The 13,274-nt window shown below is 58.4% G+C and overlaps 5 protein-coding genes across 5 annotated transcripts; 3 read left to right on the top strand and 2 right to left on the bottom strand.

Annotated features, from left to right (window-relative positions):
• Positions 1-1,045: 1,045 nt before the first annotated feature.
• On the top strand, positions 1,046-1,929 carry CcaverHIS019_0207320 (uncharacterized protein; the record flags this gene model as incomplete). Its single annotated transcript, XM_060597776.1, has 3 exons — positions 1,046-1,128; positions 1,167-1,624; positions 1,658-1,929. 3 exons carry the CDS (start codon positions 1,046-1,048, stop codon positions 1,927-1,929), a joined length of 813 nt encoding a protein of 270 aa, XP_060454636.1.
• Positions 1,930-1,983: 54 nt separating this feature from the next.
• Positions 1,984-3,503, bottom strand: CcaverHIS019_0207310 (uncharacterized protein; the record flags this gene model as incomplete). The annotated part of the gene is made up of 6 exons (XM_060597775.1): positions 1,984-2,087; positions 2,119-2,724; positions 2,755-2,900; positions 2,932-3,126; positions 3,157-3,379; positions 3,416-3,503. The coding sequence occupies 6 exons, from the start codon at positions 3,501-3,503 to the stop codon at positions 1,984-1,986; spliced, it is 1,362 nt and encodes a 453-aa protein (XP_060454635.1).
• Positions 3,504-3,756: 253 nt separating this feature from the next.
• Positions 3,757-6,186, top strand: MCM5 (uncharacterized protein; the record flags this gene model as incomplete). The annotated part of the gene is made up of 7 exons (XM_060597774.1): positions 3,757-3,759; positions 3,800-3,936; positions 3,974-4,100; positions 4,150-4,716; positions 4,753-5,184; positions 5,221-5,651; positions 5,688-6,186. 7 exons carry the CDS (start codon positions 3,757-3,759, stop codon positions 6,184-6,186), a joined length of 2,196 nt encoding a protein of 731 aa, XP_060454634.1.
• A 3,643-nt stretch (positions 6,187-9,829) lies between these two features.
• On the top strand, positions 9,830-12,072 carry CcaverHIS019_0207290 (uncharacterized protein; the record flags this gene model as incomplete). Its single annotated transcript, XM_060597773.1, has 6 exons — positions 9,830-10,326; positions 10,363-10,386; positions 10,418-10,439; positions 10,483-10,605; positions 10,647-10,722; positions 10,763-12,072. The coding sequence occupies 6 exons, from the start codon at positions 9,830-9,832 to the stop codon at positions 12,070-12,072; spliced, it is 2,052 nt and encodes a 683-aa protein (XP_060454633.1).
• A 389-nt stretch (positions 12,073-12,461) lies between these two features.
• SMD3 (uncharacterized protein) lies at positions 12,462-13,256 on the bottom strand (the record flags this gene model as incomplete). Its single annotated transcript, XM_060597772.1, has 4 exons — positions 12,462-12,508; positions 12,570-12,690; positions 12,880-12,977; positions 13,151-13,256. The coding sequence occupies 4 exons, from the start codon at positions 13,254-13,256 to the stop codon at positions 12,462-12,464; spliced, it is 372 nt and encodes a 123-aa protein (XP_060454632.1).
• Between the last annotated feature and the right edge of the window lie 18 nt (positions 13,257-13,274).

The raw sequence follows: 13,274 nt of genomic DNA, 5'->3' as shown, positions 1-13,274 counted from the left end.
GAGGATGACGACGAGGGGACGGGGTGGAAACGGCTGCTCCACGATCGATGTACAGACCGACGGGGTGGAAACGGCTGCTCCACGACCGATGTACAGACCGCCCAAGCAGATCCAAGTGGCAAACGCGCCACCATGAACGGGGATGGTGCCAATGCGAGGATGTGCGATCTCGTGCAGCAGAGCACAAAGTTTAGCCACGATGACCCAGCGAGATGAACACTTATGATGGGTTAGCATTTCAAGTCAGGCGTTGACGAACGATCTGGCGATCTTACAGCTTATTGTTAGCCGAGATTAGACATCCACATACTAGCACCGCCGATACCCCACTTCCGCTGAAAGGGCAGCCATCTAGTCGCATAGGAAGGCCAACTACTGCGGGGAAGAAGAGGGACGTAGTGGCCAGGCCGAGATGAGAGGAGGTCTGCTTTGAAATTACGCCACTTTAAAGGACTGGGCGGGCCGTTGCCGAGTAGTATTGACCGGTGGCGCTGGCTGTCATTGGGGACGTTAGCCTGGACCATGGCGGAATGCAAGAACACAACCTGGACCATGACGGAATGCAAGAACACGACCTGGACCATGACAGACTGCCGGAACACGACCTGGACCATGACAGACTGCCGGAACACGACCTGGACCATGACAGACTGCAGGACCACGACCTGGACCACAGATTGCAAGAACAAAACCTGGATCCACCATGACAGACTGCAAGAACCCGAACATGCGGCGGAACTGACAGGTGGAATCCGAGGAAGCGGCCGAGGACGCTGAGATAGATAGCGAGCCACTCGTGGCTACGAAGAAAGCCGTCAGAAGGGCCGCCACTGTTGTTGGTTGCGGGCCAGCTGGTCCGGTATTTTATTCATTTCAATTACAAGTTATTTGAAGCACCAAACTCAGCAGATAGCCGTGTTGGGCCGCCGGCATACCGGCCAACTCCGGCTCCGGACCGACATCATGCCGACTAACGCGGTGGGCTGTTGGGTATGTAAGCAAGCGGCAGGGGACACACTAGAGACGTATTCATTCCTCGCCCAACATGACCCACACAGCAATGCAGGCGCGCATGACGCTCAAGAACGCCCTCGCCCGCGGCGAGAAGGGTCGTGGCTTCTGGTTAACGTGAGGTTCACTTGGACTGTTGCGTTCGCTGACTCAAGCTTCCCGGCCTCGTCGGTCGCGCGCTCGATCCTCTCGACCGTCAAGGGCTTCAACTGGGTCCTCATTGACGGCGAGCACGGCATGATCGGCGACCGCGACTATTACGAGTTGTGTAACGCCGTCGCTCAATATGGTGCGACGCCAATCGTGCGTATCCCCAACGCCGAGGAGGCGCTGGTTAAGCGTGCTCTCGACTCGGGTGCGCACGGTATCATGACGCCCATGTGTCATACTGCCGAGGACGCGCGCAAGATTGTCTCTTGGAACAAGTATCCTCCCCACGGGAGTCGTGGTTACGGGCCCATGTTCTGTGGCGCGTCCTTTGGCATCAGCGAAGGCGAGTATGCCGAGCAGGCCGACGATGCTCTCATGGTCATGGTGCAGATTGAGAGTCGGGCTGGCGTCGAGAATGTCGAGGAGATTGCAAAAGTAGAGGGACTGGACGTACTCTTCATCGGTGAGTAAATATGGAGGGAGTAGCTAATGGCAGGACCTTACGACCTGTCCAAGTCGATGAATGTCGAGTTTGGCGGGGAGGAGCACAGTGCCGCCATTGCGCGTATCCTCAAGGCCGCACATGATAATGGCAAGAAGGCGGCCATCTTCTGCGGAGACGGCAAGACGGCAAGCAAGCGCTTTGCGCAGGGCTTTGACATGGCCAACGTCACGACTGACATTGGCAGCCTTGTTGGGCAGATGGGGCGCGAGCTCGCCGACTCGGGCGGCGACGTGGCCGAGAAGAAGGGTGGAGCGTACTCGTAATGCTTAGGATATGCAGACTTCTATGGAACACGGGGAACAAGGGGAACAAGGACGTTAACAGCCGCACGGGCACTCGGGACCGTCGGCTAGGAGCATCTCGACGCGATCGACACGCTCGGTGAGCTGCTCGAGGGCAGCGGATACAATGTCGATCTGGCCTGCTGTCAGCCAGGACTGCGGAGGACTCACCTTGGCGGTAGGTCGAGGCCATCTCGGCGATCTCGGGGCGTGCCTCGGCCTCGGGCACGTCCTCGAGGCGGACCAGCTTGTCATCGAGCATGTTGCCAAGCATGCCGAGGACGTCGAGCTCGAGCTCGAGCTCGTTGACCTCCTTCTCGTGTGCGGCGTGCTCGTCCTCGTCGTCATCCTCGTCATCATGCCCGTGGTTATGCCCGTGGTCGTGGCCATCATCGTCATCGTGGTCGTGGTCGTCACCACCACCACAGCAAGAGCACCCGCTATCGGCCATCATAACCCGCACGGTCCGAACAAGCTCCTGCGGCAGCACGCCATCGCGACCGACCTCAAACCGCTTGCCAGCCTCGAGGCCCTGCTTCTCTAAAGCAGCCACGATCTCATCACTCATGCCCCCGAGCTGGAGCACAAGCGTATCGTCCTGGTTTGAGGGGATGACAAACCCGTAACCGAGGAGGAGTGCCTCGTTCCCCCTCGCTCCGTAGTTGTTCAATACCTCGCCGGCCTCCTGACCGGGACTGATGAAGGAGATGGCCTCAATGTCACCCTTGGACGATGGGATCTTGGACGAGAGCCACGTGATCGCCTGTCCGCGCTTATCTTATATCAGCAAGGCTACACTGAACTCACGGTTGAGCAGGTCAAGACCAGGGAGGAGGACGGGGTAGCTCTCCTCGACCTTTTCGCCAGACGTCGCCGAGCCATCCGGAAGGCGAAGGAGGGCGCTGGGGAACGCGCGCGACGACACCGCCGCGTTCAGAGTCGCATAGCGCTCCCTGATATTAGCTCCTTCTTTCGGCCTCGTACCAAGTAAAGCCTTCTTCCTTGAGGACGGTACGAAGCGTCTCAGCTTCAGCGCGCCATTCACGTTCCTGCTTCTCCACCGCGCCGGCGAGGTTCGTGCCCTTGAGCAGACCCCGCTCCGCCTCGGTCCAGGTATGCGGCGTTGACGGTGTTGGAAGCGTCTCCACGTAGGGACGGTGCTTGAGCGCCTCGGGCCATCTTTATCAGCGCTGCGATTCGGCAACTCACTCCTCTGCCGTATAGAGCTGGTGCAGGCCAACGTAGGCGGCGGCCAGCATGCGCTCAGACCATCGCTCGCCGTCATGTACAAAGTCCTCATCCTTGACTCCGCACACCTTTGTGATAGCATCCGCCGCGAGGGTAGGCGTAATGGCCACGCTGAAGGGACACGAGATGAGGCGCTCCTCTCCAATATCCGCGGTCGCGTACAGTCCCAACCCACTTGATGCGTCTACTGTCAGCTACCGACTTTCAGACAGTTACGCACCGTCCCGAACCTCGGCGTTAGGGTGCACGTATCCGCCCTCCTGGACGAGCCAGGTGAGCATGCGCTGCGCGGCCTCGAGCTTGCTCATGGTGTTGTTGTCGATGATGTGGTCGCAGTTCGAGATTTTAGGATTGAAAACGCGGGGCACCAGTGCTGCCCCACTCTCTTCTTATTTAAGTGGGAGGAAATATTAGATCCCGACGCGTTGTTCATTAGAAATTGCCTCCGGCGCGACGCGTCTCATTGTCTTTACTGGGCCAATCATCTGATCAACCCCAAACCCCTCCCACAACATTCAACATCAACACCTGAACTAGCCATTTGCACATCTTCTAACCACAATGGTACGCCCATCATCAGGCTCGCTGTCTCGCTGACATACAGAGCGGCTTCGAACAGAACCGCGTATATACCGTCCCCTTACGGGAAGGGCAGCAGGAACATGACTCGCCGTCAGAGACGGAGAACGCGTTCTACACTTTCCTGTCGTCGTTCCGCCTCGGCAGCGAGTTCACGTACCGGTGAGATTAGCTATGTGGACCCCCAATCTGACCCCAGTGACCGCCTCAAGTCGGCACTGCTTATGCACCACCACACGCTCGAAGTTAATCTTGAAGACCTGGCGCGGTTTAATCCAGAGCTCGCGCAGCGATGCCAGAAGACGCCGGGTGATATGATGCCTCTGGTGCGCTCCCACCTTGCACCCTCACTTTCTACAACCCTGCTGACACCAGCTCGAAGCCGCCCTACTCCGTGCCGCGCGCGCGATCGTCAACCCCACAGCCCGTGGTGAGGACGGCGAGGAGCCGCTCCACACCGTACCGGAGATGCAGGCGACGATCAAGACTGACCAGAACATGATTCAGTTCCGCGAGCTCAACGCCGAGAAGTTCGCGCAGCTCGTGCGCCTCCCCGGTATCGTCATCAACGCGTCTCAGCTCTCGTCACGCGCGACAGAACTGCACCTCCAGTGCAAGGCGTGCCGGTCCGTCAAAGCGGTCAAGGTTGGACAGAACCTTGGCTCGGAGAAGACGGCGCTCCCGCGCCGTTGCGATGCGCCCGCCCCGCAAGACAGCAAGAAGGCTTGCCCGCTCGACCCCTACGTCATTCTCCACGACCGCTGTCGCTTCATCGACCAGCAGATGATCAAGCTCCAGGAGGCACCCGACATGGTTCCCGTGGGTGAGCTGCCGCGCCACGTGATCCTCCAGGCCGAGCGATACCTCACGGCCCGCGTCGTGCCAGGCTCGCGCATTATTGCGACTGGCATTTACTCGACATTTGCGCCCCAGTCTAAGAACGTGAGTCACCAATGGTGATCTTGCTGACGTGTGCAGAGGAGCAACAGCGGCGCCCCCGCCCTCCGCCAGCCGTACGTACGCGTACTCGGCATTGAGCTTGACACGTCGCTTGCGTCGGCTCCCGGCTCGCGGGTGTTTACGCCGGAGGAGGAGGAGGAGTTTCAGCAGATGTCCCGGTCCGAGGCCCTGTACGAGCGCTTCGCAGCGAGCGTGGCGCCTTCCATTTACGGCAACCTTGACATTAAGAAGGCTGTCACCTGTCTATTGATGGGAGGAAGCAAGAAGATTCTCCCCGATGGCATGCGCCTTCGTGGTGACATCAACGTCCTGCTTCTAGGTGATCCCGGTGTGGCAAAGTCGCAGCTGCTCAAGTTTGTCGAGAAGGTGTCGCCCGTGGCCGTGTACACGTCCGGCAAGGGTTCGTCGGCTGCAGGTCTGACTGCCTCCGTGCAGCGCGACCCTATAACTGTGAGTTGAACGTAAGAAAGTATCTGCTCACACCAGCGCGAGTTCTACCTCGAGGGCGGTGCGATGGTGCTTGCGGACGGCGGCGTTGTGTGCATTGACGAGTTCGACAAGATGCGTGACGAAGACCGTGTGGCGATTCACGAGGCGATGGAGCAGCAGACCATCTCGATTGCCAAGGCCGGCATCACGACTATCCTGAACTCACGCACGTCTGTGCTCGCCGCCGCCAACCCCGTATTCGGTCGATACGATGACATGAAGAGTCCGGGCGAGAACATCGACTTCCAGACGACCATTCTGTCGCGTTTCGACATGATCTTCATCGTCAAGGATGAGCACAACGAGAGCCGCGACATGAAGATTGCCAAGCACGTCATGGACATTCACATGAACCGGCAGGTGGACACGGAGGCGCAGGGCGAGATTGACATTGACAAGATGAAGCGGTACATATCGTACTGCAAGTCGTGAGTTGTTTCTGTGTGTTGCAAAACTGACAACAGTCGTTGTGCACCGCGCCTGTCCCAGGAAGCGGCCGAGATGTTGTCATCACACTTTGTGTCGCTGCGCAAGACTGTGCAGCAGGTTGAGCGTGACAATGACGAGCGATCTTCGGTGCCACTGACGGTACGTCAGCTCGAGGCAATGGTGCGCATCACCGAGTCATTGGCCAAGATTACTCTCTCGCCCAGTGCGGACGTGCACCACGTCGAGGAAGCCATTCGTCTGTTCAAGTTTTCGACGATGGACGCGGTCGAGGCGGGGCAGGTGGATGGCATGACGCGGACCGAGCTGCAGGAAGAGATGGAGCGTATCGAGCGAGAGGTCAAGCGCCGCCTGCCGATCGGTTGGAGTGTGGCGTATCAGACGCTCGTGCGCGAGTTTGTGACACAGCAGGGCTATTCGCAACATGCGCTCGAGCGGTGTCTGTTCGTGCTGGAGAAGCGTGAGGTTATTCGGTTTGCCAACCAAAAGAAGAGTGTGAGCCGAGTGGGTGTCTAGTAGTGGACACTGCGGGCTACTGCGAGGGAGATGGGCCGCGGGGGGGCTAGGTGTATTACTTGTGTACTTGATTGATTGCATCTTTACAATAGGGCATGTTGAGGGAGATTGAGGAATGGAGGAGGAACGGCGGAACAAGCGGCCGACGGAATAGTGGGGAGTGCGGGCGCCGATTGCGGGGGAGTCTGTGGGTATGATGGCCAAGCCAGGAACGTGACGCGTTTTGTGGCATTTGCATTCCCAGATATTGTCACCTTTTTTCCGTCCTCGTGACTCTGCTGATTGTCCACGGGGTCATGCGGTCACAACAGAGTCACAAAGCAGAGGCAGAGGCAGAGGCAATGATTGAAGAGCGTGGGGATGATGGGATTTGGGATATCGAGTTGGAGTTTGGATGGAACGATGCGCGCACGGACCATTTGTTTGTTGCCCATTGCTCAATGATTCTGCTGATCTCTCCCCCAACTAGCTAATCCAGGATCCCCCGCTCCACCATTTGAGCCCGCTCCTTTCCCTCACCTGCACACACACACACACACACAAAGCTCGGACCCTCTAACTTTGACTCTGCCCCACTGACCCCGACCTCGGAGAGATCAGCAGTGGCCAGGAGCGAGGAGGAGCGAGGAGGAAAAATGAGGACAAATGAGGGATGGGGGACTGGCAATCTTTGCCTTTGCTACTGTGGATGAGACGAGTGGAATGACAGAGGCTGAAGGCGGTGGCGCGTGGCGCGTTGCGTGGTACAGGGTACAGTAATGCCCCATTCCAAACTAGCGCTTGGCTCACAATACACGGACTTGCAGACTTACAGCTTACAGAGACTTACAGGGGAGTGTGTGCTCACCGCTATCCATGTCGGTTGTCGGTCGCCAGTCGCCAGTCGCCAGTCGCCGGCATCGAGCCATACGACAAGTAGGGATTGAGAGTACCAGGTCGTGCAGATCCCCAAGATAGCGCAGCATACATTTACCATTACAGCTGCTAAAATAAAAATAAACTTGGTAATGCACAAACCAACTAGTGTTACCAAGTCTACTGCTCGCTACCATTTACAGCGTGGGGGACAGCATGGTCGGCCATCTGGCCCCCCTTTCAAGCTGTGACTCGAGAGTTACAGGGATCAATCGTGATACCTTTCATGGCCTGATGGCCTGATTGCCTGATGCCTGATGCCTGGTGGCCTGATTGCCTGATGGACCGTGCGTAGTTCCCTGGACAGACAACAGATGGACAGTGACGAGCAAGAGGAACGTAGCGACTGCCCGATTCCCCCGTTTCTTCCCCTCCCCCCCACCCCCCCCCCCCCCCCTTCCCCCCCCAAAGCCTTGAACCGGTAGAGAGGTACCGACATGCTACGGATACGGTCATACTGACTGTTGAGCTGAGCGACTTGGTCTTACTGCTCATCAACATACTCAAGCGATTCCGGCTTGTTCCGGTCATGACAATCGTACAGATACACAGCTCGTTGTCAACCGGCGCCGGTGACCGGAGGCCTCGGCGTGATCTGCATTAGAGACCCGAAGAACATCAGTGTTCTGTCAACTAGGCGACGTCACAACACCGCTTACTTGAACATCCAAAGAGAGTTACGCCTGTTCGGTGGCGACATGACATGACATGACATCCCCATTGTTCTCGGATTTACCGCAACGTCGGGCATTGGAAACCCCGTAAGACTCAGGTAATGCAATTAACAGGCTCGAGCTGAAGAAAGGAGGGAGACCGGCGGCAACGGCTGCGCCACGGTCAGCCAGCCGGTCCGAGGATTACGAGTGGCCCCTTGCGTCTTGCGTCTTGGCCCGTCCTGATAACCCTCATTGCTATCCTATCTAGATAAAGCCGCAATGACTCATGACTTGATTCCTTCCACCTTTCTTCCCTTCCAACTTCCACCTTGCTCCTTGCAGTAACAACTCGTTACTCATCTACGCTCTAGTCTTCTACTCTTCCCATTCCACCCACTACGCCTCGTCGCCTCGCATTCCTCAACCGCGTCCCCCCCCCCGTACTTTCATACCCCATACCTTGACGCTCGGACCATCAGACGGGCACTCGACCGTGCCCAGGTGCTCACGCTCTCGTGCTCGTGCTCCAACCTTCCCTTACCGCCCAGGTCTGCCGCGCAGCTGTTCTGTCGCCCACGCATCAGCATCCACAGAGCTTGAGCACTGACTCTTTGTGGTTTTACCATTGCCCTGCCAACAGCCAGCAGCCAGCAGCCAACAGCCAACAGCCGAGTCAAGCCCACGCAATCTTTAGAGGTAGATGGTGCACGACCATTCACCCTCAACATCCAAGCAATCCCCCTTATTCCCTTTTCTACCTATCAACCTTGATTCCACCTCACACCCACAAACTTGCCCTTCTTCATCAATCTCTACTTTACACAACTGTACACACTCTCACCATACGAGGCCACACCTTCTCTCGCATTGTCAACTCGAACTCACACTTGACTAGCCTCGCCAACCTACAACCTACATCAACCCACCCACCAACCAATCTCCACGCCCTTGCGCCCCAGCGCCCCAGAGCCCCCATCCCCGCCCTTGTCTCGTCTTGAACCGTAAGACCTGCAAGACTTGCAAGCCAATCCTCGTCACTGGATATTCTAGCTGTTCTAGGATTGCGCCCCGATACCGTCGAAACGACCAAACCTCAATTCCAACCCCCAACCCCTGTACCTTCACCCCTCGTGTGCCCACTCACCACCACCACCGTCGCACCTCCGAGTTGCTCTTTGGTGGCCCCAACTCTACTCTGCCTTACCCTTTATTCTTACTGCGCTTCAAATCCACAGGAACACCCCACATTCCGCTCCACTTGTCGTTTGGGCCTAGTTGCGCCTCGCCTCGTCGCCAAAGCACACGTCGTCGTCGTTGCCACCACACAAGACGAGCTACAGTAGCCAATCCTCGGCTTGTCCATTGTCTCACAGCTTAGCTCCAAGGCCCGGAACGTTCTGTTCGCCACCGACGCATCGCCACCCCTGCAATCAGTCGGTGAGTGATTGAAACACGTCGACAGACTTGCCCGTGATCACCTCGACGATAGCCCAACCTAGCGACGCCCGAAGCGCATTGAACACATCACCCCTCTCCCTCATACCTTTTTTGGCCATTCTTGCCCCTCTTCCTCTTTAAAGTGTGTGTCGTGTACCATCTATCAGCGACAAACACACACCTATTGTCTTGCATAACGCCTTCCACGCCTCACTCTCTAGACAATAGAACCACCCCATTGACACAACCCCAAGCATTAGCGCAGTAACACGCAGTTGGTGGCAAACGAGGTCCGCTCACAGTTAAAACTTGGTACGCGCATCCTCATCAATCCCCCTGCTCGACAAGACGCCCCTTGACAACGACAACAACCACAACACGGGCACATCTCTCATCTTACGACGTCTGCGCACAACGCCGCCAACCTGGATCAGCAGTCATCAACCTCCTCGCCTCCTGCGGGCAACGGGCGCAACAAGCCCCGCCTGCCTGTTTATCTCAACTCTCTCCCAGTAAATCCGACTCCAATTGCCCGCCTGGACCAGCCAACTTCACCCGGAACTACTTCTGCCTCTGCACATTTTTCCTTGTCCTCGTCCACATCCACGAATTCGGCGCGCACGCCGCACTCCGCCATGAACGAGCCACCACGCCCATTCATGCCTCTCGGCGGCGGTATGCCGCAGCACAGCGCCGCCGGATTCTCAGGTTCGAGTCAGCAGATTAGAGGTCCTACAGGAGCAGTTTCTCGCTGGGAGGTCGCTCCTACCTCGGCGGCGGCCTCGCTCGCCAAATCGGCGACTAACGCGACGTACATGTCCTCGCTCGGCACCCAGGTGGCACCCATGCAGGGGCTAGGGTTCGACTACACCGCCGTTCAGGCTCACCAGCCCCGCTACCCCCCACCGCTCAAACCGCACAACCAAGACTTCTATACCACTCCCAGGTACCCCGACCCGCCGCCATACATGACTCCCAACCCAGGCATGACAGCAAACTACCCGTTTGGGGGGGACATGGTGGACCAGTGGGGCATGCCTCTACCGGCAACTCCGCGCTCCCCCACAAAAAAGAGCAAGAACCAGAAGAAGGCAGACGGCAAGCAGGCCACTTTCCTCACCAAGCTCTACCAGTGGGTGGCGAATGACCGTGTTGTTACTGACTGCAGGTTGCTGTACGTCCAAGCGAGACCGTGCGTTTTTGTTGTGTGCTAACTCTGGAAGCGAGGACCCGCACAATCATAGAGTACGCCCTTGTTCCTTTACGCGCCCCACGCTGACTTTGCCAGATTATTCGCTGGGATGAGACGGGCACGCTCATAATCATCGAGAGGCCAGACGAACTGGCAGAGAAGATCTTACCTCAAGTTTACCGCCAGACGAGGTTTGCGAGCTTTTCAAGGCAGCTGAATGTAAGTTTGAGCACCACTTGCACTCCTTTGGCTAATCCCAGATCTACGGATGGATGCGCAAAGTCAGCCTTCGCCATGTGGACAACGGCATCGCTGACCCCGATGCCAGCACATGGTGTACGTCAAAGTCGAACATTCCTAGCACCACTGACATCAGCACACCAAACGCTCAGAAGGGACTCGAGCAAGGATGAAATCCAGGGGTACAAGCGCCGCGTGCCACCCCGCCCCTCTCAGGCTCAGAAGAACGCTGCCAGGCTCGCTGAAACCATGTCTCTCAGCTCCGACTCGTCCGACTTCCACTCGCCTCCCGGCTATACTGCCCACGCTCTAGGCGATCTAAACGAACCGAAGAGTATCGACTTTGCGGCGGGTTCAGTCGCCACCATGCTTCCTAGTGACGGTGCTGCCCTCCATGCCTTCAACCTCGAATCGGTGGGTCCAAGCGCCGGTCCAAGAATCGGCCCCTCGGAGCAGCCACAGGTTCGGCGTCTGTCGATGCCGGCATCGACGCGTCCTTCACTAAGCTTTCAACACCGACCCATGCATCTAAAGCAGCACTCGATGCCGGGCGTGTCCCTGCACGGCGGCATCCCCTCGTTCTCGCAGGCGTATCCCATGTCCATGCCGCCCAACACACTCCAGATTGTCGACACGTCTAGCCGTCCGATCGCCAACCCCCAGCAAGCCAACATGCTCTCGCCTTCTGCAGGCATGAACGCTCTCTGGATCGCCGACGACTCAAAGGACTCGGACCTGCTCCTACGAGGTACGAATGACGCGCCGTCCTACAAGGTCGAGGACGCGTCGACCTGGGCCCGCCGCGGCATCGGTACGCTCGGCGACGGCTTGCGTCCCACGGAGCCGGCTCCCATCAACGCGTCCTTTGGCAACCCGATGCAGTGGCTTGACAGCACCATTCCAGTCTTCCAGCCCGGCCTCCCCGGTTCCGGAATGCCGCCGCAGGCCCTCATCGCCGCCGCGTCCAAGACTGTTCCTCCCGCGATTCCGCCTGCCATTCCCCCAGTCCAGCCGGCGGATGGATCAGGCCCCACTGCCGGACCCACAACTCCGGCGACGCAGGGAGCGCTCTCCTCGGTCCAGACAGTGTCTCCAGGCGTGTACCAGGCTGGTTTCTCTCTCCACACAGCCTGGATGTCTCCGCGGGCGACCCCGTCTCCTCCAACCACGACACTCTCGCGACCCATGCCCCCAACCGCGACCGCGACAAAGTTGGAGCGGCGCCAGAGCCTAACTCACCCGTACTCGCCGTCAAACGGTCCGCGCAACATCCCACCCGGCACCTTCCGCCAGGTCGGCATGGGACGTAACCGCGACAGCCTTACCATGACCATTAACACGGCTGCGGCGGGCGCGGCCGACGACGACGGCGCGCTTCCGAGCGCCAGCCTCACGCAGCCGACGCTGTTTGGCGGTGAGATCGAGACCAAGGCCAACCTCGAGTAGGTGGTGGCTGTGGAGACGCGCTAATGCCAGGCTTTAAGTAGAATCATGAACGTTACGATGACGACGCCTGTTACGAACCCAACTCGACGTGTCTCTGTCTCCGCCTAGCACACTAGGCTGTTATCACCTGTGTTGTATCGTCAGCATTTTGCGCTGTGCGCTGTCGTAGATCTTTGGCAACGATGTGTAGCATGCAATCGATGGCTCCGAGGGTGAGTGGGGGTGGCTAAGGGTTGGTCAGGAATAGGTGGCCGCAGTGTTAATGGGGCGTGAGACTTGGTTGATCAGTGTCATTGCGAGTCAGTGTGAGCGCGGCCGAGTCGAGTGGCTCGGCTAGCCTCCCGCTCGGTCTATCAATGCATCTCCACGTACACTCGAATATCGTACAACTAACGGCGGACACCCTGGCTGCGCGGCGCACCGCGGCGAGCGTTGGCTGGTGTGAGCGGATGTATCACGCAGCTTGAGGAAGAAAAGCTGGCGAGCTGCAAACTCACCTCGTTGGATAGTGGCGCGCCCACGAGCGGCACCGATACCGCGCCCGCGCATAGCGTTGGGGCCGACACGCTTGAACATGGGCGCGTTGGCCAGGAGGTCGGGCACGATAATGAAGCGGATCTGGGGTGAGAGGAGAACGAGAGGGAGGGGAGGGCGGCAATGGGACAACGTGCGGGGAGAGTGGAGGCCGTGGAGAGAGCCGAGGACGGGAGGCCAAGATGGTTGACCAGGTAGGACGACGGCCATGGAGGCCAAGATGGTTGACGAGCTGGGACGACGGCCATGCCCAAGCTGCCAGCAGCCACTCACCATGCTGCCACGGATGTACACCTGTTCGAGCTGGGACACGCGTCCGTCGCGCGCCGTCACGGTGATGTCGCGCATGGCCATGTTGAGGCAGTCTTCGGCTGGGAGAGCGAGCAACGTCCAAGAAAGAGGATGGGTGAGAGGTGGGTCGGTACGCGACGAGTGGAGAGAGACGTGGTAGAGGGACATAAGCATGGCGTCAGTACGCAAACAAGGGGCAGTAACTCCACAACACGGCCCGACAAACAGGTCGCTCTGGAATGTCGCAACTCACCCTCCATCAGCTTGCCGCGGTACATCTCGCCGCTCTTGAGTTCGACCGTGACGATGTGGCCCAGCGACTCGTGCAGGAGCTTGACGGGGACGCCGAGGTTGGCCATGGTTTTTGGATGTGAGGG

Source organism: Cutaneotrichosporon cavernicola, assembly GCF_030864355.1.
Source record: "Cutaneotrichosporon cavernicola HIS019 DNA, chromosome: 2".
Taxonomy (NCBI): domain Eukaryota; kingdom Fungi; phylum Basidiomycota; class Tremellomycetes; order Trichosporonales; family Trichosporonaceae; genus Cutaneotrichosporon; species Cutaneotrichosporon cavernicola.
The sequence above is the reverse complement of the archived record's forward strand: the minus strand, read 5'-3'. Positions and strand labels throughout refer to the sequence as shown.